The following is a 23,121-nucleotide window of genomic DNA, read 5'->3' as shown; positions in this document are numbered from 1 at the left end:
ATTCCTCCTCTGACACAGGCTTCCACATCTGAAGCCAGGGGACAGTGCCTTCTGCGGTGCTTGAGCCACAGTAACCAACTCCAGCCACCTAAAAACTTCTTGACTTAATGGCCTGCTACCACTCTGACTACTGAAACTTTCTCATGACTGACTGTCATCAACTCCCAGAATGCACTGACATCCACCTGGGAGGATACTGGCTTTGAGAACATCAGCCTCATCTCACTTCAGCTCTTGCCATCTTCCTGAGCCTGTGACAGCCATATAGGCGATCCATTTCCCTCCCTCCTTCCCCTGGTCCCTTCAGCACCTACAACCTTCATTCACCCTCAGCCACCCACATTCAGGGCCCTTCCCTCTGTGGATATGTCCATCTTCAGACCCCCTCCACCTCTGAATTTGTGAACACCAATCTCCTCTTTCTGACCAGCATCTCTAGTACCTCTGACCATCAACTCTCTCCACTTCCAGCTCCCACTCCATCCCTGCGCATCTCACAGACTCTTACTTCTTTTGGCTTTACTTCTTTTCCCTCCATCCCAGAGCCCCTATCACTCAAGTTCCGTCCCCCCAGCCCCCCATTCCCTGTGCTGCCCCAGACAACCAGCATAGCTCCCTGGCAACGCAGACTAAAGGTCTTACTCCCACTTGCCTGTTCTTTGGGAAGAAAATGAAGGGTTATTACAACTTGGGGTGTCCATGTTTGGGAAGATTAACAAAGCTGTTCTGGTCTATCCAGCCTGCGTCTACCTCTTTCCCTCTGGGGTTTATTTTCTTTTGAAGGCACACACCTGCTCTGCTGCTCAGGTTCTGGCTCACTGCCTCCCACTGCAACAGACTGCTAGAGCTCAGGACAGCCTGCTTCTTTCCAGCTTTTCCTTGGATTTTCCTTTTTTTTTTTTTTTCCCTTCCTTTTGGTCCCTTCTCTCAAGTTCAAGACCTCTTCTCATGGGGGTTTCTGACCCTATCTTTATTAAATCGACACTACACATTGTGAGATGTACAACATTACATGTTCATTTGTGTGTATACAACACACATACAAAAAGGTTTAGGTATACTCTGTCATTTGAAATACCTTGATGATCAAATATCAAAAAAGTAAGTAGGCTCTTTTCAGGTATGAAGATAGATGTAGGCAGAAGGCTCTTTGGATGACTGCCTTAGTTACATGGTGGGCTGGATGAGACTAGCAGACACTGTTTTCACACTGTGAGATAACTGACATATCCCCAAAGCACAGACTTCCAAACAAAGAGGCACTTAGGACCCAGGGGGATCTCCTGTCATCATTCGATTTGTAAATTAACTCTGTTATTGACTTTTTTTGAAACAGTCTCTTTTTTCTGTTACATTTCTACCTTCATTTACTGTTTAGAAATATGTTAATGGAAGGCTGCTACCTGCTCAGATGGACTCCAAATCACGCCAGTGTTCCAGTTCCCTTAGATGAGATTCCTGAAGCCCGTGATCAGGCACACAGATGCCCTTCAATCCATTTCTGCTAAGTGAATGCATCTGAAGATGACTCCTTTCTTACCGAACTTATGTATTCCTTTTTCTAAAAGGTGCTAGTTCCTGTTTAAATAGAAGGAAATTGATCTCTTCTGGAAGCCACATTTGGCGGCGAGCTTTCTGGTGGGTGAGAAGAAGCTAAGCCCAGACACTGCAGCTGGAGTGACAGGCAACGCCTCATGTCTCGCTTCCAGTAAGAACAGCAAATGGTGATTGTGCATCCATGTGTTCACCCAGCCGTCCATCCATCCGCCCATCCACCCATCCCGTCAGGTAAATCCCGGCAAGGATTTGGGTTTGCACAGCAGACAATATCCCTTCTCTGGAGGACCACCAACACAAAACTACTTGACACGAACATCCCTGAGTCAACTCATTTGGCAGAGCAAAACAAGTTCATAAACCAGTATGAGTTGGTTGTCTAACATAACTGCTTAGCAAAAAATATGAAGCATGTGAGATACTGAGAAACAGTGAGCCTTTCTTCAATCTTCTTAAATTTTGTTATGTTGAAATCCATGGCATGCAAGGTGACCTGGAACATCAGACATGAGTGCTAGGGAGCTTGTACAGTAGAGCCAAAGTGAACAAAATGAAAGCACTGGCACCTCCCCCCTTTCCGGAACCAGGGCATTCAACAAGTGTATTAAATGAGCCACTACCATATGCTCAGCCCTGTAAAGCATGTGGAGATGACAAAACACACTCTTGATCCGCTTTAAATCTGGGGAAGGAGTCCGGGGGTGTGAACATCCCAAGTGGCAGAGCAGGGGGCCCTGCACCAGGCTCCACATGGGGTGTCAGGCGTTTCAAGGAGAGAGCAACTGTGAGGGATGAGGGAAGGCTTCCAGAAGAGGGGCATGCTAACTGGACAGCTGGGGAGCACTAACGGGTGCAGGAGAGGCAGACAGGGAAGGGAGGAGGTGCCACCAAAAACCCAGGGGAATGCAGACCAGAGGTTCTCACAGCGTGGATGTGGGCTGGCAGTGTCAGCATCACCAGGGAGCTTGTTAGAGATGTCAATTCCCAGACCTCCCCTAGACCAACTGCATCTGTGGGGTGGCATCCAGCAATGTGTGCAAATGAGCTCTCCAGGTGACCCTGATGCACACTCAAGTTTGAGAACCACTGAGTGGGAGTGGGCACTGTTCTCCCTCCAACTGGCTGAGCAAGGGGCCAGAGCAGGTACCAGCTCCTCCTTGTCCAGCTCTGTCACTTGCTGGGGCTGGCAGGAATGAAGCCTGGAGCTTGCCTCACGCTCCCTCCTTTCTGCAAACCAGTGCCCTGGGGGTTTGGGAGGTCGGGGGCTTGCCCACTCTTCCTCTCCCAGGCTGCTCAGACCTCACACATGAGGTCAACAACAGCTATGCTTCCCACCAGCCTCTGTCTAAACCCCTCTCATGCATCTTCCTCAGTGGCTCGTCCTTCTGACCCACAACTGGATGCTGCAAGAGCTGTAGGGGAGGGAAGAGCTAAGCAGAGGTGGCGGGGAAGTGGGGCCTCTGTGAGCCCAGAGGACTGGTAGTTATCATTCAGGCCCACTTTCCCTGGAGGTCTAATCGATGGCCCACAAGGCCCACACCTATGTCCTAACAAGACAGTTGAGAGCAACCTTTGAAGGCGCAGAAGCTACTGGAATTGCACTTCTCTTCAGATCAGATCATTAGAGAGACTGGCAGGAGTATTCTGGAAATCGTTATTGACTTCACTGAAACGCCTGTGGTCCCTGGAAGGCTGTAAGAATTTGGCAGAGCGTGGCTTCTGTTCTCCTTTCACCACCACAAAGTGATGTACGACCTCTGCTGGTCCACCCTCCCTGGGTGTGGAGCACATATTCTCTTCAGAAGTACTTAATGTTCACATACATACCCCTTTCCTTCTGAAGTGTGAGCCCTGGGCCAACCACGCTACTGAAGCGGCCCTTGCTCAGGTCACTGTGGCTGTCAAGTGGCCTCGTGGTGTGCATGTCAGTCGGCAGAAGAGGACACAGCACGTAGGAGGCTGACCAACTCAACAGTGGCCCTGGTCCCATTAGTTTCCCCCCAGGACATCATAGGGGGCAGTTGTTTCACTGGATCTTGGGGGACACCTGCCAAATGTCATGGGTGAACCAGCCGCTCCTCCAATGGGCTCACACACCTGAGATAATCATGTATTGTGTGTATTTTACCACAGTTAAACCTTTTTTCTAAAATGTAAAGTGAGCTATTTTTGTTCCAGTTTGATACACAATCATAAATATGACAATGGAAGTGAAACTGATTTACAGCCCTAGGGCTACATACTTGGGAATTATATCCTTCCATCCTTTCAGATGCATTCCATGATCCCTGCAATCTACAGACAGGGAGAGTGAGAGGTGAGGGGCAGTGACCTGCTAAGGCTGCCCTCTTCCCATGACATGGGCCCGGAAGCCTGCCTGACCTCAGCACAAGGGCACCGAAGCCCCACGAGATTCTCCACATGCAAACTTAGCTCACAAGAACAAAAATTCGGTGAGTGACCATGTGTTGACAGGTCCACATAAAGAACTCTAAGCCACCAACCTGCTCCAGTATATCACATCAACACGTAGAATGTGCAAGTAACAGTAGAAAGTTCCAGCAATGAACTTGTGGAGAGAATGCAACACTCCCTTGTTCCTTGTGGTAGGCATCTTGGGTCTGGAAGGCACACTGTCCAACTCTAATCCCATCATATCACTAACACTAACAGTCAGCAGCAGAACACATTTGAGTTTTGCCGGGCCCGTGTCAGAACTCATGCCTGAATGAAGCATGCCCCTTGCCTTTGAGGGTCTCACAGTCTGCAGACATGGACACTAAGGCAATCTTTGCTAGACTACGTCCTGGGGCCCACAATATGGCTGTGCAGCCAAGGGCAGAGGGAGCCTGGGATTGCAGAGGGAGGCGCCGCAGAGCAGGGAGAGGCTCAGGGATGGAGCAGCCAGTGAGAGGACCTCCAGGGGTGAAGGCAGGCCACCCCTAGCACTTCCGGTCTGAAGGGCAGCTGGCCTTGCTCTAAGGGTGCATAGGGAATTCCCACACGTGAGCAGGGCCAAGATGCCAGGACCTGGATTCTCATCTGTAATCCTGAAACCCATGCTGCGCCTCCCAGCCTCGCTCCCACTTCTTCCCAAGAACAGGACCAAGGACCCAAGTGGCCAAAGTCCAGTGTCCTCTGGTTGCCCCACCCCACTCCCACCCTCGGCATCAAGAGCAGCACAGTACCTGGTGTGGGTCAGGGGACCCACGGGCCGCTCTGGCCTCCTCGGGGGTAGCGCGCCTGGTCTGCTGAGAGAATTGGTCTTGGGTGGCCGTGGCTTTTTGGGTGGTATGGCAGGAACAGAAGGCTTCTGTAAATCCAGTTTTGGCTCTCTCTCTGGTCTTTCTTTAAGGAAGCATAAGGAAGACAGAGAGAACTCATGTAAGGGACAGTACCGAAGACTGTGTGCTTCTTGCTTAAAAAAAAAAACAAAACAAAACACTGATGCTGTTTGCCAAGGTGAGGATGGAAGCAAAGAGCATCACCTGTTCTTGGTCAAGTTAGAAAAAGTCCTAGAGAATCACAGGCCACTGCTCGCCTTTACTCATGCTGGTCCCTCTGGCCGAGGGTCCTTCCAGTCCTGCCCAGCCTTGGAAAACTCCCACTCACACTTCACTGGGCCTACTCACATTTTCCCAGGCTGCAATGTCACACCATCATGTTCCCTTCTCAACAGCTGGACCCACCCTCAGAGGCACACTTTCCTACTACTCCCTTTCCTAAGCCATGAAGGACAGCCCTTTATAAACAAGCTCCACTTGAATACTTTCTGGGTGTCTGTATGCTTGGCCCAGCCGGCAGGCTGTCAGCCCCCAAGGGCATCTGTCTAGGACCTGCATGGGGCCTGGCACTGAACATGCGCCTGGTAAATGGCTGATGGGTTTGGTCAATGACCAGCGGGACCTGTAGGGTGTGGGGAAGAAAAAGGCCTGTCTCCTCCCAGGTCAGCCTGTGTAGAGTGCCAGGAACCAATAACAAGGGAGCATTTCAGAAAAAAACAACTGAGTCTGGATTCTCTCTGTGCACAGTTTCACCTTGGAAGGTAAACTGGGACTTCACAGGTAATCAGTTTCTGAGGGTTTGGGGCTTCATAGCTATTAGAATGAAGTTACGCCAGATCTAGTGGCCAAACTGGGCAGGGTTTGGTGGCAGCTTCCTGTATTCTGTCCCAGATTCACCTTGCCCTGTGTGTGCTATGAAGAGCCCACACCCACGTGCTTCTCTGTAAAGACAGGGCTTCAGAGAGCTGCCCGTTGGGGGACTGGCAGCATTGCTGTGTTCACTCGGAAGCTGGCACCCTGAACACGTGTTACTTGCAGACACAAACTCACGTCGTTTGGGCGACCTGGACAACTGGCAAAGCTTTAAAAAGCCCACCAGGTATCATACAGACATCACTGTGCTCAGCCCCACAAAAGTTCAGTAAGGGAGTGTGGATTGCTAGGAACTCTTTTCCTGGTCCTCAGGGACCAGAGGAAGAAGGGCTTTGCTAAAATACAAAGGAGCAGAGATTCCTCCTGCTGGGAGGGACGGGCACTCTGGCAGCCTACGGAACGAATGGGAGAGAGGGTTCGTGCCCACCTACTAGGGAGGTCGAGTCTCAAGGTGGGGCTGGTTCACCAGCTTCCCTGTGGCTTTGGACCAGAGCATCTGCACCCTGACCCACTGCGGCCTAGAGCAAGGCATCATGAAAGGGGAAGGAAGCAGAAGTGTGTGGCCATTTGGCCAGCCAACTGGGGTGGCTGTTCACATGTAAGCCAAGGCCATATGCTAGTCAGCATGGAACAGAGCAGGCAGTGTCCTCAACACAGAGCCTGGCGAGAAGCCCAAAAGCAGCCACATGTCCTCTATGAGGACAGAGGCGGTGTTTAGCTATGTCACAACATGCACACTTCTATCAAAGAACTATTCGGATGCTGAGTAATTTTACTGATCTGTGATGCAGACCTGGCCTTCACAGTGAGCTTCTACAACTCAAGTTTTAACTCTTCACTCTGAAAGAAAGACGTATAACTTCTTAAGAACTTGCAGTGTTGGTAAAACTTGTGGCACACTGATATAAAATATTACATTTCACAATAAAGTTTCATGAGGCCACCCAGGAGCACCTACAAATAATTGTGTGCATTAATTCAGCATTTCTCTTGTGACTTACAAATAACTGCTTTTTAAAATGGAATTTGCTCTGCCTCCTGTTAATAATAATAACCTAACATTTTTCCCATAAAATGTGTGATCAATCAAATTTGAGACACCTAATAAAAGCAGTCCTTCCACAGCATACAAATTTCTTTGGGAGGGACACTCAGGCTATAGAAGTCAAACCCAGCCATAAAACTGACTGTGTGATACAGGTTAGGGTACTTTCCTGAACATGATCATTTTTGACCCCCTTAAGGGGACTGTGGGCAGCGGGCTGCTTCTCCCAGTTTGGCCATGCCAGCCCCATCATCAACATTCCTAACCAGGGACGTGTGTCTATAATACAGTAGCCAGAGTCAAAAGCCCAGCAATGACTGACAGCTTTCGTTTGTCTGGATGGGAATCTCTCTAAGCCATACTCACTCATCAGCAGGTAATGAGCGCCTGGGGCACTAGGCTAGCCAGAAAATGTGGCAGGTACATCCGGGCCCTCGGGGGACTCACACTCGGCATCCTGACTTCAGGTTGCTGCTGGTGTGGCTGCTGCTGCTAAGTCACTTCAATCGTGTCTGACTCTGTGCGACCCCAGAGACGGCAGCCCAGCAGGCTCCCCCGTCCCTGGGATCCTCCAGGCAAGAACACTGGAGTGGGTTGCCATTTCCTACTCCAATGCATGAAAGTGAAAAGCGTCTGGTGTGGGGAAGGTGGTAATTGCAAGAAGACTGGGATGCAAGAGCCCCAATGTGTTAAATGACTATTTGGGTGTTTTTCATTTGATGAGAAATGCTGGCCCAAAGAAGCACCACAATCACTCTCTCTCCTATTTCCTTAGACACAGGAAATTTAAAAATGATCAAAACAAAACCATAATCACCATATTGCATACTGCAAAGAAAAAGCAAATTCTGTGGGTAATCTGGAGTAGCCCTGTGACAGACAGTTCTGTCCCCTGCTGTTCCAGAAGTGCCAACGAAGATGTGATTTCATACCTTTCTCTTCTGTTCTGTTTGGAAGCGTTTCCGGTCTTTCAGGAGGTATCTTTTTAATTTCATGTTTTCTTTCAGTGGTACCTGGGCAGGGGGAGGATAACAATTATTAGCAAATGTTTTCCTATCCACTTATTAGATGCACTAGCATTTAAAATATTTATCAGGTACAGCAAAGTCAACAGATTTTTTCCCCCCCTAATCTGAGGGCTGGTGTTATCTGGCAAAAACAAGCTGCTTAGAAACAGAGCAGAAGCCACTTTTGGCATATGCCATTAACTCTGCCTACCTATACATTCTTAATTTACAAGAACACCACTACTATTTCTTGATGTTTAAATCTGACTTCCTTCAGCATCAAAGTAGACACAGGAGACCATGTGGTATGGGTAGGGAATATGTATAAATCAATAAACAAATCCATGGGATAAGACGATCATTGTTTGATGCCACCAAATTTGGAGCGGTTTGTTATGCAGCAATGGTAACTAGAACATGCATTCTTTTTTTAAATTGAAGGTTAGTTAACTTACAATATTATATTATTGGGTTGGACAAAAAGTTCGTTTGGGTTTTCCTGTAACATCTTATGGAAAAACTTGAATGAATCTTTTGGCCAATCCAATAGTTTCAGGTGTACAACATAGTGATTTAATATTTTTGTTCACTACACCCCATATAATGTTATTAAAATATTGACTATATTCCTTGTGCTGTATATTACATCCCTCTGACTTATTTTATAACTGTTGTCTGGACCTCTTGAACATCCCTTTAAGTGGTGGGATATAACGAAAAAAAATAGGTGGTTTTCCCTAGGTCCTTTGCATCTGAATTCCTCAAGTACCATATTTTCCCAAACAGGACAATTTACACTTCCTCTTCACGCACATGGACTGTAGCTGCTCCCTCGCCTGGGGCCTTCATCATCGTCAGTGCCCTCAGGTTCATAAGAACACTTGGAAAATAGCTGAAGCATGAAACCCATCACAAGTACTCCTCTGATTTATGGACTTGGTTGAGTGATTGACAAATCCCTTATATGACCAACCCTATAGATGGGTGCTTGGTACTAAAATTTCAATCACACGGCATAAGAGGCCAAAAGAACTTAATGAGTCCCCTGAACACACACTTTACCTAATCTCTTTAATGACTCACTACAAATTAAACACTGGATCTGATTTCTATCAGTTCTGTACCTGATTTTTTTGTAGTCAAATAACCAAACACAAGGAAATATAATGAGAAAGAAAAGAGGAATATCTACGTCCCTGTCACAAAGCAGCATCCAAGATTATACAGGAGGATAAAAGAACAGTAGTAGTCATCGAGAAAGATTAAACGCCAATCATGCTTTAGCCCTAGAGATCCAGTACAACCTTTGGTAGAACTGTTTTAAAAGGATAAGAATTTGCCTACCATGCTACAATCTGGTCTCCTAAGGCTAATGAAGAAGTTCAGCATCATTCTGAGAGACACAGGAGGAATGGACAGTCCTATTGCCATGAAGAATCCAACCCTAATGACATTCCAGGCCACCTGAGCCTGGGACCACTCAACTCACCTCCTTGGTCTCCATAACCTGTCACTCAGGCATCTAGGGAAAAGGGTCTTCAGAAAAAAGCCAATCAAGAGCCTGCTTTCATCTCAGCAAAATAAAATATTTATCCAGCCAGAACCACTAGGTGGCAAAGTTAAACTGCTCAACACAAACAAGGATGGGGGCTGAGCAGGAGATGCAATTAACATCCCATTTTGGGGCTTAATCTCTGTAATTCTCAACTATGCCAAAGGGAATGGGAAAGGAATGTGAGGTCAAGCTGATTTTAACCCCCAACAGGATGGGCCAGAAGAAAAAAATCACTCCTAACAAATGGGTTGAATAAACCAATCGGGAAATGTATTCATACTTTAAATGCTATATTAGAATATCGTAACTGCAGAATTAAAAATACCCCTGCTCTTCTTCAGTTTGAGTTAATTTTTTTAAATGCCACTTAACTAGCTATGCATGGAGGAATTTCTCCCTAAACTGTGTTTCTAACCATGTTAAAGAGCAGTTCTTCTGGGAACTAGGAATGCTCATCTTTATGTATGAGACGTCAGTGTACAATGAGTTACCAAGTGTTGAACAACGTCAAGTCTTCCTATATTATTCAACCTTAATATCTGAAGCCCACAGAAAAAGTGAATTAACTGGACTCTTTTCCAGATGAGAAAAGAGTCATGAGGGAAAGTATTGCTAGAAAAAAACACTTTTTTGTTGTTGGGGGCAAGTGAAGTAAGTACAAATTTTGGTTAACCGCACAGGACAGAAACTGAAAATTCAGCACTGCCATCCATGCACAGGGACGCCATGACCCATGGGAAGCAGTTCTTCCCAGGCTGACCCTCAACAGGCAGACACGGGCAAAGCACACAGCTAGTTCTTCTGGCCACAAAAGTGGTTTATTTTTATTTTTTTAAAAAAGCAAACAAAGCTGGCTGATTCCAAAACAAAGTCTTTCCAGTCATTCTCTTTGAAAGCTAGATTCTGTTGCTGTTGTAGCTGTATTGGGGATACATTTTAATGACACATTTGCTTGTTTAGGAAAAACAGGAGTGTATTTAAAACCTGCCTGTCAAGACCAAATCATTACTTCCCAATTTGGTCATCTGTGGCCTTTGAATCTAAAGCTCTTGAGCTCTACCCAGGATGCTGTAAACATACAGAAACAGAAAGATAGTGTGTTGACAGAAGCGAGAGGTACATTACCTGCCCCTTGCTTGATCACGGGAGCCGAGGGAGGAGGTGGCTTCTTGGGTCTCTGAAAAATTAATGAAAATGATACCACATGAGATTGTTGGCAAGCCCGGCCTCTCACATAAGGACCACAGACAGTGTTTTCTAGATGTAGCTTGGACAGTCCAAAGAAGCTCTCCAAAAAATTGAGCAATTCTCTCTCCAGGGATGTCAGGTTTTGGCACCTTTAAACAAACACTAAAATAAATCCAGTCTGCAAAACAAAGCTCTGATGGACAAATGAAATACCATTTCCCCCTTTCTAAATTTGTAACAGCCTTCTGGAAAAGCACGGCTCAGCAAAAATGGCCTGAAACCAGCAAGCACAATGGTACTCCTACGCTGAAACCGCATTTGCAATTAAGATTTAATCTGCTGAATAACCAAGCGATTCAGAAAGAGTCACTGGGAATGGCTCTAAATTAGATGGGCTCTGGCTGTGGGACCTGCAACAAAATGCAGGCTGAGGAGCCCCTGTGGCTGGGCAGGGTTCTAAGCCTTTTGCCCCTTTTCACCTCAAGGCTGCTAGGGTCCCCCACAGACCATTCATACCCTGGACACTGGAATGGAGTTTCTTTGCCTATCAGCTGCTATTTATTTTTCTCTCGCACCCTATCATTCTAGAGGGGGATGAGCAGCAATGCAATCAATGGCATCTCCTGGCTCACCCAGGACTGGCTGGCTATAGGACGGAGGCAGTTGGGCTGGACTTGGCAAATGTCCTGGGGCTGAGAGTCCAGCCAGGGCAGAATTCTTGGACGCCATTCTTGGACAGGGGAGAAGGGAGCCAAAGGCAAGGAGAGAACCATCTCATTATCAACGTCATTAAGGGAGACTTCCCTGGTGGTCCAGTGGCTAAGACTCCATGCTCCCAAAGCAGGGGGCCTAGGTTTGCTCTCTGGTCAGGGAACTAGATCCCACATGTGACAACTAAAATGATTCTGCCACAACCAATACCTGGACCAGCCAAATAAAGAAGTAAATGAATAGTTTTTGAAAAAACATCATTAAGGAAAGATGGACTTGGGAAAGGTTTGAGCATATGATCCGTGTTGCTGCTAATACTTCTCCTGGCCCTCTCTGGCTATCATATACTTGTGATTTTTAAAAAGCTCCACAGACTCTTCTGCATGCTGAAAAAGCACTACTGTGACCAGCCAAAGTGCCCAACCCACCTGTGCCTCCCGGTTCCTGATGCAGTACCAGGGCACAGGAAGAGATGGTTTTCAGTAAAACCTACAGAATACGAGACCCACAAAGAACTATCTCAGGGCGTATCACAGCATGCAGGCTCTGGATATGAAATTTCAGCTCTGCTCTATGAGTGGGGTGATTTGGCCAAGTGACCCCAAGTAAGAGTATAACATGGTGGGCAAGAGGCAGGGCTTCAGAATGTGGCCGTCATTACACAGCTTGGCTCTTTCCATTTTTACCTGTGGACCCTGGGCAAGTGACCTCACCTAGATGAAAGCTCCCATCTGTAAAATGGAGATAATATTATTACTTCCCTCTTAGGAGGAGGTGGTTTCACAAATGGAGAGAATCAGTAAGCACCATCTCATCCAAGCCTCATGACAACTCTCAAAGGAGTGATATTATCATGCCCATTTTTCAGATGATATAATTGAGGCTGCAAGAGATAACGTCATTTCCCAAAGTCACTAGGCTAGTAAACGGGACAGGGGGCCAAGAGTCTAGGCCAGGGCTATCTGTCCTGTAGGCGTGCTCTTAACCCCTGTGCAGTGGCCATGCTGCCAGAGGGCATCCACAGACAAACCATCTCACGGCCACAAACTACACAGAGTTTACAAAAACACAAGGAACTGTCCTTTGTTAACATTAATGAGGGAAAAAGGGGTATCGAATTGCAGCTAGAGTATGAGCTCAACTATGTTACAATGCATTCAGAATGTGAAAAAGACTGGAAAGACAGAAATCTATAATGCTGATCTCTTGTAGGATTATGAGTGCATATGTGTGCTTCCTTAATATTTTTCTGTAGTGTCTACATGCGTCCAAACTTCATTATGAAAATAAAGAAAGAAGGATCCTGCAAGGTCCCCTCTACATGGGGGCAGGCCCTCCACCAGTCCAATGTGTTCCATTCCCAGGGCTTACTGCTCTCTCCCCTGTTGCCAGCCCCCTCCAGTTCTCTACCCTGGCTCCTTTCCCCTCCTTCTCTGTCTCTGTAGAAATGAGACTGGGGACAGATATGTGTTTACCGAATGAACTTATCATTGAAACCCTGCCAATTAACCTTCCTTTACCTCTGGATCAGAGTCATTTCTTATGTATGAAACTGCCAACACCCTCTGGCCCAATTCTTCCCAGCCCAGCCCCAACCATGCCCACCCCCTGAATGGCTTCCTCACTCTCAGTTGTTGGAACATTTGTCTAACCAATTTCGCATGAGCCTCCTTTTGCTGAAGCCGTTCCCCCAGTGACCTGGCCTCAAACCACAGGGCCTCAGATAAAAAAAGACAATTACAAGTCATATTTTCCAAGATTACTGTGCAAATGAAAAAGAAACCCTTAGTGTTGTGTCAGATTTGGCATGGAACAGACACATGAAATGTGACAGGGCAGGGCAGAGGGACACCAAGAGAGGAGACAGGAAGGACTGTGCTCCCTGACAGTGTGTGGAGAGCAAGTCATGCCAAGTGCCAGCTCGGAGGGCAGAGGAAGGAGACAGGGGTGTAAGGTGGTATCAGGAACCCTGGCAGCTGCGGAGGCAGGTGGGGCAGTTTGGAAAGGAAGGAGCAGTTGGTGAGCTGTCTGTCTTGTATCCACCAAGCCTGATTGACGCTGGCCAGGTGCCTGCTTTGCTTAGTAGCAGAGGAGGTTTACAAGTTGTCCTGTTTCTTTTCCCCTTTGATTGACTTCGCTCCCTGATTCCATCAAACTTAGCCTTCCTGCCTCCTTACATGAGAAATGATGCCACATTTTTTTCAAAAGGGATGTCTCTGAAGCTAATTCTAAACAAAACCAGGGTTCCCTGTAGCTCTAGACTGCCCCTCCAAATGATGAATAAAGTATTCATATGAGCTGACAACAATGTTTTCTTTGAATGCCACAAGAAGACAGGGCAGTGAGAACTGAGAAAGCAGAGTGGGTAAATTGGTGGTAGTAGAAAATTCATCACAAGAGTTCATGATTCTCAAAAGACATAAGCGTGTCACATAATTGATTTTCCAGGATAAGCAGTAGGTCAATGCTTTCTCTATTGAGTTTACCAGCATTAAGTAGCTCCTGTAGGTACACAGACAGAAACAGCCTTTCAACTCAGTCAAGTATTTTAAGTCATGAGTTTTTTAGAGGCACTTGTTCTATTTATTCTCCTCCCTCCATAGTGAAAATAAAACATTCCAGCTCCAAGCCCAGGTGGTGTCATCCTGCTCAACTGGCAGGTTGGTGCTAAGAACAGAGGATGTCAGAGCTCTGAGTGATCTGAAGGTCTCCTTTAGGCTGAGGAAACTCAGGCCCAGAGGGGCCACGTTAACAGCCATGTTAACAGGAGTTAAAATAAATCTCTCATTGTCCAGACTGTGGCAATTCATTAAAAAAAGAACCAACGTGAAAATATTCCTCAGAAAGTCAATGAGCCAACATCTTCTAATTTCCAGGAGAGAAGAATGCCTTCCCTGATCTTCATATGTGCAGAGCATACAGGCCCGTGTGTGTGTGTGCCTCCCTGTGTGGAGATCTGTGGCTTGGACACAGAAGCAAATACCATCCTTCAAAGGATATTTGAACCAGATTTCATTTCTTCCTATTATGACCAGGAAGGAAACAGATTTGGGTGTTCTGGAGTGAAGACAGCAGGAAGGCAAGTTTTGCTTCCTGCTGAAGGATTTCATCATTGATTCTGCCTTTGTGTGGCAAGTCTGGCCAGTCCCAACCATCCTCCTGGACAAGAACTGTGATTTGTCACTATGCGTCACAAGCCAGTTTGTCTTCAGAGTTCTGGTCCCAGACACATGACTTGCTGAAAGTAACCAGAGGAGTGGACTCCTGATGGCTGGGTGCCCTTCAGGGCCTTTTGTCAGCGGGAGATGGTAAGGTCGTGGAAGCCAATTTCAGCCTGACTTTGAGACTGAAGGAAGCCCTCCTTCAGGCCCCTAGCAAAGTTTTCTGGAGGTGTCTGCATGTAAGGCTGGACAGGGGACATAAATACACAGCTCCTGATCAGGGTAACCCTCATGGCTCTAGAAACACATAGAAGCCTCCACTCTGCCCTTTCCTCTCCTTTCCCTGGTGGATTGACAACACTTTGAAGAGTGCATCTGGGGCTATGCCCCTCTGTACCCTACAGAGTTCCCCCTACAGGAGATCCCCGAGAGCTACCACAAAACCTGCTTTTGGGAGGGTCTCTCTCTCGAGTTTCCTCTTCTTGGCCTCTGGGCCGGTGGCCTATATCCACAGTCTGCCTCTTGGCTGGGCTCATCCAGATTGTCGGCCTGCTGGGTAGTCACCCAGGCTTTGGTGTTCGGTTTCTCCTTAAGGTGCTCTCAATTCAACCCCTTGGCTTGCCTCCTCACTCTATCTATCCCACCTTGAAAGTGATGCTTTGATTCCATGGCCAGACCTCACAACTGCATGGTGGATCTGGACCCCGCTTTGTATGGAAAAGAGAAACCTGACAAGGGACCTGGCTTTCCCTGACCCTCCCTCTACTCTTCCTCCTCTTTCATACTATCACGGAGAGCAGCTAGGAGGACGATGGGGCAAAAGGAAGGGAAGGTACACCTTGTCACCAAGTGACCAAATGACAAGGCATTCCTTAGTGCCAAATGTATATTAACCATGCTCCTAAGGACTGAATATTTGCCCATTGAATGAACACAAAATTCTTCTGCTGAAACCTACCCCCCAGTGTGGTGGTATTTGGGGATGTGGCCTTTGGGAAGAGATTGGTCATGAGGGTGGAGCTCTCATGAATGAGATTAGTGCCCTTAAAAAGTAGACCCCAGAAAGCTCCCTCACCCCTTTCACCACACAAGGACACAGCAAGAAGAGAGTTATCTATGAACCAGGAAGAGAGCCCTCAACAGATGCCAAATCTTGGACTTCCTAGCCTCCAGAACTGGGAGAAAGGAATTTCTGTTGTTTATAAACCTAGTCTATGGTATCTGTTATAGCAACCTGACTTGACTAAGACACATACTGTTAGACCCTATGAAGGTGAAGCTTGGGACATGGGGTCTGCCTTCAAAGAGATTATAGTTCAGATGGCATGATGAGAAAGAATCACTTCAGGCAAGAGTATACTGAATGAGCTGCTCAGCTGGAAAAACAAAAGCTGTAAGTACCAAAAGAGAAGGAAGAAGGGTGCCACCCAGGCCATGTCAGAGAAACTCAGCTGGTGTTCTGTCATTAGGCCATCATTATCACTGCGGCAACATCAACACTTCAATGATCCCCATCTCTGCAGGCAAAATTACCCAGAAAATCAAATGTACAGACAAATAATGTCAAAGGCAAGTTTTATTCATCATGCTGCTTATTAATACGCACATATTTCTTTTTGGAAGACTAAAAAGAAGGAAAGAATTCATTGGGCAACTTCAGAAATTAGAAAGGATAGTGGTTCTCAAAAGGATGAAGCTCATGACTAGGAATAAAGAAAATTCTGGCCAAGGATAGTGTTGTAAATTAGATTATCAGATGACGGGGGCTAAGGTAAGGGGCCTCCTGAGAACTTGGTAAAGAGAATGTGGTCCAAGTTAAACCACCAAAGTCACCTAGAGAGGATGAGTCATCATGTGAATCAAGCAAGAGAGATACTTTTCTATAAAACTTTGAAACCCACAAAACTCCCACCAAACCATCTTAAGGGTGGCACTCAATTGTAATGGAGAAGGTGGGAAACCCACTTGATTGTACCGCTGTGTGTCCAAAAATGGATGATGGATGGGAAGTATCCGATCAGCCATGAAAACAGAGAGAAATGGAGAGCTGCTGGGGCCACAGGTGTGGGGCTCTCACCAGCATTATCTAGGCTTTGCTGAACTGAACTTAACCTCCAGTTCCCTCGGCTCACCCTACCCCTTGGTGCCTGAGGGACCTCAAGCTACAACTATAAGACCCTTTGTGAAAATAACTAGCTCCTTTTCCTTTCATTCTGTGCTCTCCTGGAAAGTACCAAACAAATGTGGTTTCCTATAGAATCTGGATTTTAAGGAATCAGGCCCACAGGGAGCAAATGCCCAGGGCAGGCAGACCCACATGCTCTAGATGGGCTGATATTTCAGTTCTTGTCATGATTAGTAAGCTGCCAGTCTGCTCCCTGAGTAAGTCTCTGTGAGTCTGGCAATGTGAGTTTGCGTCACAGTCACAGGTACCCTTCAAACTCTGTAAGGGTAGGGTTCTGTGTCCCTGAGGCCAAGAGGCAGACCCTCCACTAGGGCAATGCCTCTGGGCCTCTCAGCAACGTCGTGATTCTCAACATGGCACAAGCTCATGAGCCCCCAAATCCATGCAGACAAGCACAGTATCATTGTCTGGTAATCAGAACATTTTCTCTTAGAAGAACTGGATCCCGAGACTTTCTTAAAACACTGTCTTTCAGAAACATTACCTTTCAGGATACCTGTTCTATCTTTATTATTATTATTGTTGTTATTTTTAATGATGAAGATGTTTCTGCAGTTCAGAGAGTCTAAGTTCCCTGCTTTCCCTCAGTCCGGACAACAGAGCATGCACGACCCTTCATCAGAGCTCTCAGAACATTTAATCTTTCCATTCTAATTTTCAATTTTCCTGTTGAGGCTCAAAATAAACAGGCAGCCACTGAATCTAGGTTCTCTTATAAACGGCTTATATAATTGCTCTAAAATCTGCACCCGGAGATTGACCAGTGCTCTCGGAAATGTCTTAGGGAAAAGCCCCAGAGTCTTTGCAAGCCCGGTGTGAGAGGACCCTCTGAAAGAAAGACCTCCAGGAGTTCCAAAAGGCCTGGGAGTAACCACCGGAATCCACACCCCAGAAGAAAATATGCCAGCCTTGTCATAAGGCTTTGCTGATGCCTACTGATTCAAGAGGTCTGCCATTGAATAAATGCTGTGTGCTGCTGTCTACCCTAATCATCGCACATCGTCCTCTTTTCTGGGTGAGTGACTGCAACCCCAGCCACTGGCAAGACAAGATGACATCTGCTGAATCCGATGGCAGAATCATGTTGCAGGCTCTGTCATTCACACCATGCATTTGTGTTAATGATTCTAATCATCTTTACACAGTCAACTCCACACACGACAGCCCTGTCTCCAGTCACGCTGTCACCAACTCACCAACACTCTGGGTGCAGTAATAAAGGCTGGTGTAACAACCAGTGCAAAGCTGGTTGGTGGGTTTTATAGGTCAGAGGGGATGAAAAGGATGTAATACTTTGAATCTTCTAAAAGCTAAATGTCACATTATACAATCACTTCTCAGCTGTAGGTATTACTTTGTCTGACAGGTATAACTATTGTTTCCCTAAAATTGAGTTTTCTGCTTCTTAGGAACAAAGGTAAAAGACCTATCAGAGAGATGGTGGCTGCATGTCTGGGGTGGGAAAGATGCCCATGGGCCCCAAGGGCACGCATGCCTCAGTGAGCAAGCCAAGACGAGTCCACTCATCACTGACAACTTCACTCTCTCAGCAGGAGTCCTCCTGCAATATTTTATGTAACAGAGCAGTGCTTCTAGAAAAGTATGCCATGGACTCCCACTTGAGCGAATTTATTGCCCCATAAAATATGACTGGGGACTAGAAGGCAGGGTGCTACAAGGTAGGCAACCACAGGCTTTGTCCATTTGTTAAACTATTTATCCAGATTTTACCTCAGCATTCAAAACCATACTACCTCAGTCAGAATCAAGAAGGTGGCAAAAGTCTGGTAGGATGGAGAGCTTGCTAAGATCCTTTAGCCAGAGGGAGAGGCGTCACCATGGAGGCCTTGGCATCCAAATGCTTTGGATGTGAACACCCTTTATCAGGCTCAAACAGGTAGTCTGGGTGGTCCCCTGCTACCCAACTCTAAGCTCACAAGGACAGCGGCCATGTGAGTCTTCTTCACTTCCATCAACCAGTATGGCAGCCTGTCCAAGGAAGGAACCCAATAGATACAGAGATGAATGAATAAACATAAAACATCACTGCCAGGCAGCAGATGCCCACCAGATATGCAAAAAGACACGAAGATTGTGCCATCCTGTACTCGCTTGTCTCTACACATACATAAGGCACTAGATTTCTTTTTAAAGGCTAGTTATCAAAGTTCTTAGATGCACTGGGATCCCCAGGGAAGCCCACCAAGACACCAAGCTAACTCTGTGCTGATGTGATGAACTGGAGTCAGATTTCTACCACTGTTGCACAGTTTTAGCTGGAGTCTTCTCACACTTGTGCTAATAGTAATTACAAAGACTGGAATAGTTAATATGTATGGGGCATTCGCAAAGGACCAGGCGCTGTGCTAAGGAATTCATATGTGTCATTTTGGTTAATCTTCTCAACAATTTAACAAGGTCGGTGTGATTATTCCTGCAATTTAATAGATGAGAACACAGTTGTCACTCAGTATTCATGGGAGATTGGTTCCAGGAACCCTGCAGAGAGCAAAATCCACAGATGTCCAAGTCCCTCATATAAGATGGGAGAGTATTTGCAAATAACCTATGCACATCCTCCCCTATACTTTAAGTCATCTCTAGATTACTTATAATACCTAATACAAAGTCAATGCTATATAAATGGTTGTAAATGCTATGTGTATAATTGTCACTACACAGCAAATTCAAGACATCCAAGCTTTACCTTTAGGAACTTCCTGAAATTTATTGTTTAGTATTTTCAACCCAAGGTTGATTGAATCCACAGATGCAGAATCCAGAGATACTGAGGAAACAGTCAATGAGTTGATCTTGAACAGAACAATTAAGTGACAGGGTCAGGATTCAAGTTCAAGTCTATTCAATGCTGCAGGCTAGAGTCACAACCACGTTCTACAAATGTCTGCCAAACCTCCTTCCTGTGTCTTATAGCTTTAAACATTTACTATACAGATACTGCCAAGGGCTAGTGTCTTTTTTTCCTCAGGGATGAATTCTGTTAGCCAATAACCCACCACTACAACCATTATCAATAAAAATGGCTCAAATGATTTTGCTTGGTGTAAGACATCTACTGAATGGTGAGCCCTTCTCTGTTCTACGAATTTATTCTCCTCCTAAAATATGGTTAGAAACTAGAAGGTGGGGTTGTCATCACTTAGATAGACACCTGCATCTACACCAGAGCTTCCCAAATCGTAATGTGGAAACAGGTCACCTGAGGATCTTGATAAAATGTGGGTTCTGATGCACAGGTCTAGGGTGAGGTTCAAGAATTTCTAACAAGCTCCAGGTAAGGCTGACAAAGTGTGGTCCCCAGACCAGCAGTGTCTCAAGGATCTAGAAAACACTGGGAAGCAGAATTCTCTGAACCTCAAACTTAAATCCCAGAGAGAATACAGATGTGGAACCAAGCATCCTTCAGCTAAACAAGAAAGACAGCTATCAAAAAGCCTAAAAGGTGCAGCCATTTGTTCAAACCAATCTAAGGGCTGTAATCTTGGTGGGTACAAACACCATCTGGCTCCTTGAACAATCATATCCATCCATCTAAGCAGTGTACACACCGCCAATGCTGTTTAGTATCCTTGGTAATCAACCCACTAGTATTGTAGCTACCTTTCCTGAACCTCAATTCCATGGGAATGTGATGGGTCAAAGTTCATGGTCCAGTAATAGAGCCCCCATGGGCATGAAGAGAACACAGGCCAGAAAAAGTGGGCAGAAGGCATGAGAAAGCCTGAGCCAAGAGCTCTGAGCTGAAGAACAGCTTGGAAAAGACCAAATAGACCAAATCACTGTAGAATTCCTCTTTACATTCCTCTTAGAATGTAAAGTGCTTCTAACTTTTCAACATTTCCTGTTACAGTGTCATTAGAGAAACAACATGCTTGCCACGAGGCAAGCAAAGATGGACTGGCTCATTTAAACCACAGCATTGTAAAAATGGGTTCTCACAAAGAAAGAGAAAGTACAGATCAGAGGGATACACACACACACACACACACTCACACACACAATAGGGATGCATGTGTATTTGTTGTTGTTTAGTTGCTAAGTCATGTCCAACTCTTTGCGACCCCATGAACTGTAGCCCACCAGGCTACGTGGAATTTCCCAGGCAAGAATACTGGAGTTGACTGCCATTTCCTACTCCAGGGTATCTTCCCAACCCAGGGATCGAAGCCATGCCCCCTGCATTGGCAGGTGGGTTCTTTACTACTGAGCCACTAAGAAGCCCACGCATGTGTATACCTGGCCAAATATGTGTACACAGATACACAGACTTGGGAAGATTAGTAGGCCTCATCCTGTATCCTCAGCTTCACAATGTGCTTTTCAGCCACTTCCATATTAGTCACTTCACCAGCCAAGGACACACTATGTAGGATACAGGCCATCCACTTACCAATGGAAACCCCAATGGTTTCTGTCATTTATTTGGTTGCTTAAACACTCCAAGTACCAAACCAAGTGCTTGTCTAGTCATACAACGACCCTAGAAGAAGGCTCTCTGATGAGGAAACTGGGGTTTGTGGAAGATAACGGACCTGTCCACACACATCAGGTATGGGGCAGCCAGTCCATCAGACTAAAATGCCGAGGCTCTTTAACAACAGATGTCCTCACCCCGCACCCCCAGCCCGTCATGGAGGCCGCAACTCTGACAGCAGGCGGTGTGCTGAGAGCCGAGCCGCAGAGACTTACGTTTCCCTCCTTCTCAAAGTCAGGTGGCAGCAACTTGACGAAGTTGTCAGGAAACACTCCTCGTCTGCCGTTCAGTTCTCCTTCCCACCAGCCCACGTCAATGCAGTCCTAGGAAACAGGAGAGCAGAGTGAGAAAGGGGGCAAGCGCCTCACAGAGAGCTCTGATACCCCTTTTAGAGAGATGGAAGTACTTTCCCTGAGGCAGCCATCAATGGTTCCTAAGACTCAACAGCACAAACCCCAAAGTTGAATGGGAGGACAAAACCTCCAGTGTCCTAGAGCTGCCAGCTGGGACTCGAAACCCAGTGAGGCTTTTAGAGGCCCTGCAGATGGTGACTGCAGCCATGAAATTAAAAGACACTTGCTCCTTGGAAAAGTTATGACCAACCTAGATAGCATATTCAAAAGCAGAGACATTACTTTACCAACAAAGGTCCATCTAGTCAAAGGTATGGTTTTTCCAGTAGTCATGTATGAATGTGAAAGTTGGACCATAAAGAAAGCCGAGCGCCAAAGAACTGATGCTTTTGAACTGTGGTGTTGCAGAAGACTCTTGAGAGTCCCTTGGACTGCAAGGAGATCCAACCAGTCCATTCTAAGGAGATCAGTCCTGAATATTAATTGGAAGGACTGATGCTGAAGCTGAAGCTCCAATACTCTGGCCACCTGATGAAAAGAACTAACTCAGTGGAAAAGACCCTGATGCTGGGAAGGACTGAAGGTGGGAGGAGAAGGGGATGACAGAGGATCAGATGGTTGGATGACATCACTGACTCAATGGACATGAGTTTGAGTAAACTCTGGGAGTTAGCAATGGACAGGAGGCTTGGCGAGTTGCAGTCCATAGGGTCGCAGAGAGTCGGGCACGACTGAGCGACTGAACTGACTGAGAGCAATAAGATCTTTTTCCCCCTCTTAAAGATAGGAGAAAATATATTTTCTTCATTTTAACACAATGAAATTATTTCATTAACTGCAAATGTGGGTTAGAAAACATCACACACACAAATGTTCTCTTTGATTAGCCTGTCACAAAGCTTGTTGAAATTAAGAAGCACTGGGTGACAGTCAGCCAAGCGGGAGAAAAATCCCACCCTGTGCAAGCTCATTAATGCGCCTTCTCCTCCCCGTGTTGAGGGGGCACAGTCATCATGAAAAGTCCTTCTCCCCACCCTCCAGAGCTTAGTGTTTGCTCACTAAATGAAAGAAGAAATCTATTCATTCTCCCAGATCAAACCTGCTTCCCTTGGAATAACCCCTATTATGTTCATACCTTTGTCGAACATTTGAGTGCCTACTCTGTGCCAAGTCCTGGGGACAGAGCTCAGTGTAGCCTTCACAAGCTTCCATCCCGAGCCTAATGGCCCCACGGCACTCCCAGGCACTCAGCCTCATGCCAGAGAACCGCCTGCAGGTTTCCCCATCCTCGGTGGGTGGGGAGTTTGATCTTCTCTAGTTCGATAATAAATCTCGCATTTGTTCTCTGGGTCCAATTCCACTTCTCCCCCACCCAATCCAAGACCTACTGGCCTGTTGCCAACCTCCTCACTTGGGCATTGAATCCTTCCCTGTGTATGTATAACATACGCACCACTGTCAAGCACATGTCGTTGACAATTCTCAGACTGTGATCGACAGCTTCCAGCTAAAAACCCAAATGGGCAAAGTCTTTCCCCCAGAGAAATGCTTTTAAAATAAATGCTTGATAAAGTGAGGAATTCCTGCTCAGGGCCCACAGAGACACACTCGTGGTCCTTCACGATACCGGTGGGGCTGGGGGAGGGCTCAGGCAGGCTCAAGCAGCAGATGTGCAGCTGGCCTCGGGCCTGGCACTGAGCCCTTGGA

General features: G+C 46.5%; 1 protein-coding gene across 7 annotated transcripts in view; it reads right to left on the bottom strand.

Annotated features, from left to right (window-relative positions):
* The window catches only part of SH3KBP1 (SH3 domain containing kinase binding protein 1), a 336,262-nt gene that overhangs the window by 42,510 nt on the left and 270,631 nt on the right, over window positions 1-23,121 (bottom strand). For all 7 annotated transcript variants that reach the window (XM_055565562.1, XM_055565558.1, XM_055565556.1 and 4 more), the window contains 4 exons: window positions 21,277-21,384; window positions 10,447-10,498; window positions 7,692-7,772; window positions 4,746-4,905 (listed from right to left, as the gene is read on the bottom strand). In XM_055565562.1, the coding sequence (XP_055421537.1) occupies window positions 4,746-4,905; window positions 7,692-7,772; window positions 10,447-10,498; window positions 21,277-21,384 (401 nt within the window). The remainder of the gene's footprint in view (window positions 1-4,745; window positions 4,906-7,691; window positions 7,773-10,446; window positions 10,499-21,276; window positions 21,385-23,121) is intronic.

Source organism: Bubalus kerabau, chromosome X (assembly GCF_029407905.1).
Source record: "Bubalus kerabau isolate K-KA32 ecotype Philippines breed swamp buffalo chromosome X, PCC_UOA_SB_1v2, whole genome shotgun sequence".
NCBI lineage: Eukaryota > Metazoa > Chordata > Mammalia > Artiodactyla > Bovidae > Bubalus > Bubalus kerabau.
This window is presented reverse-complemented; position numbering and strand designations above follow the sequence as displayed.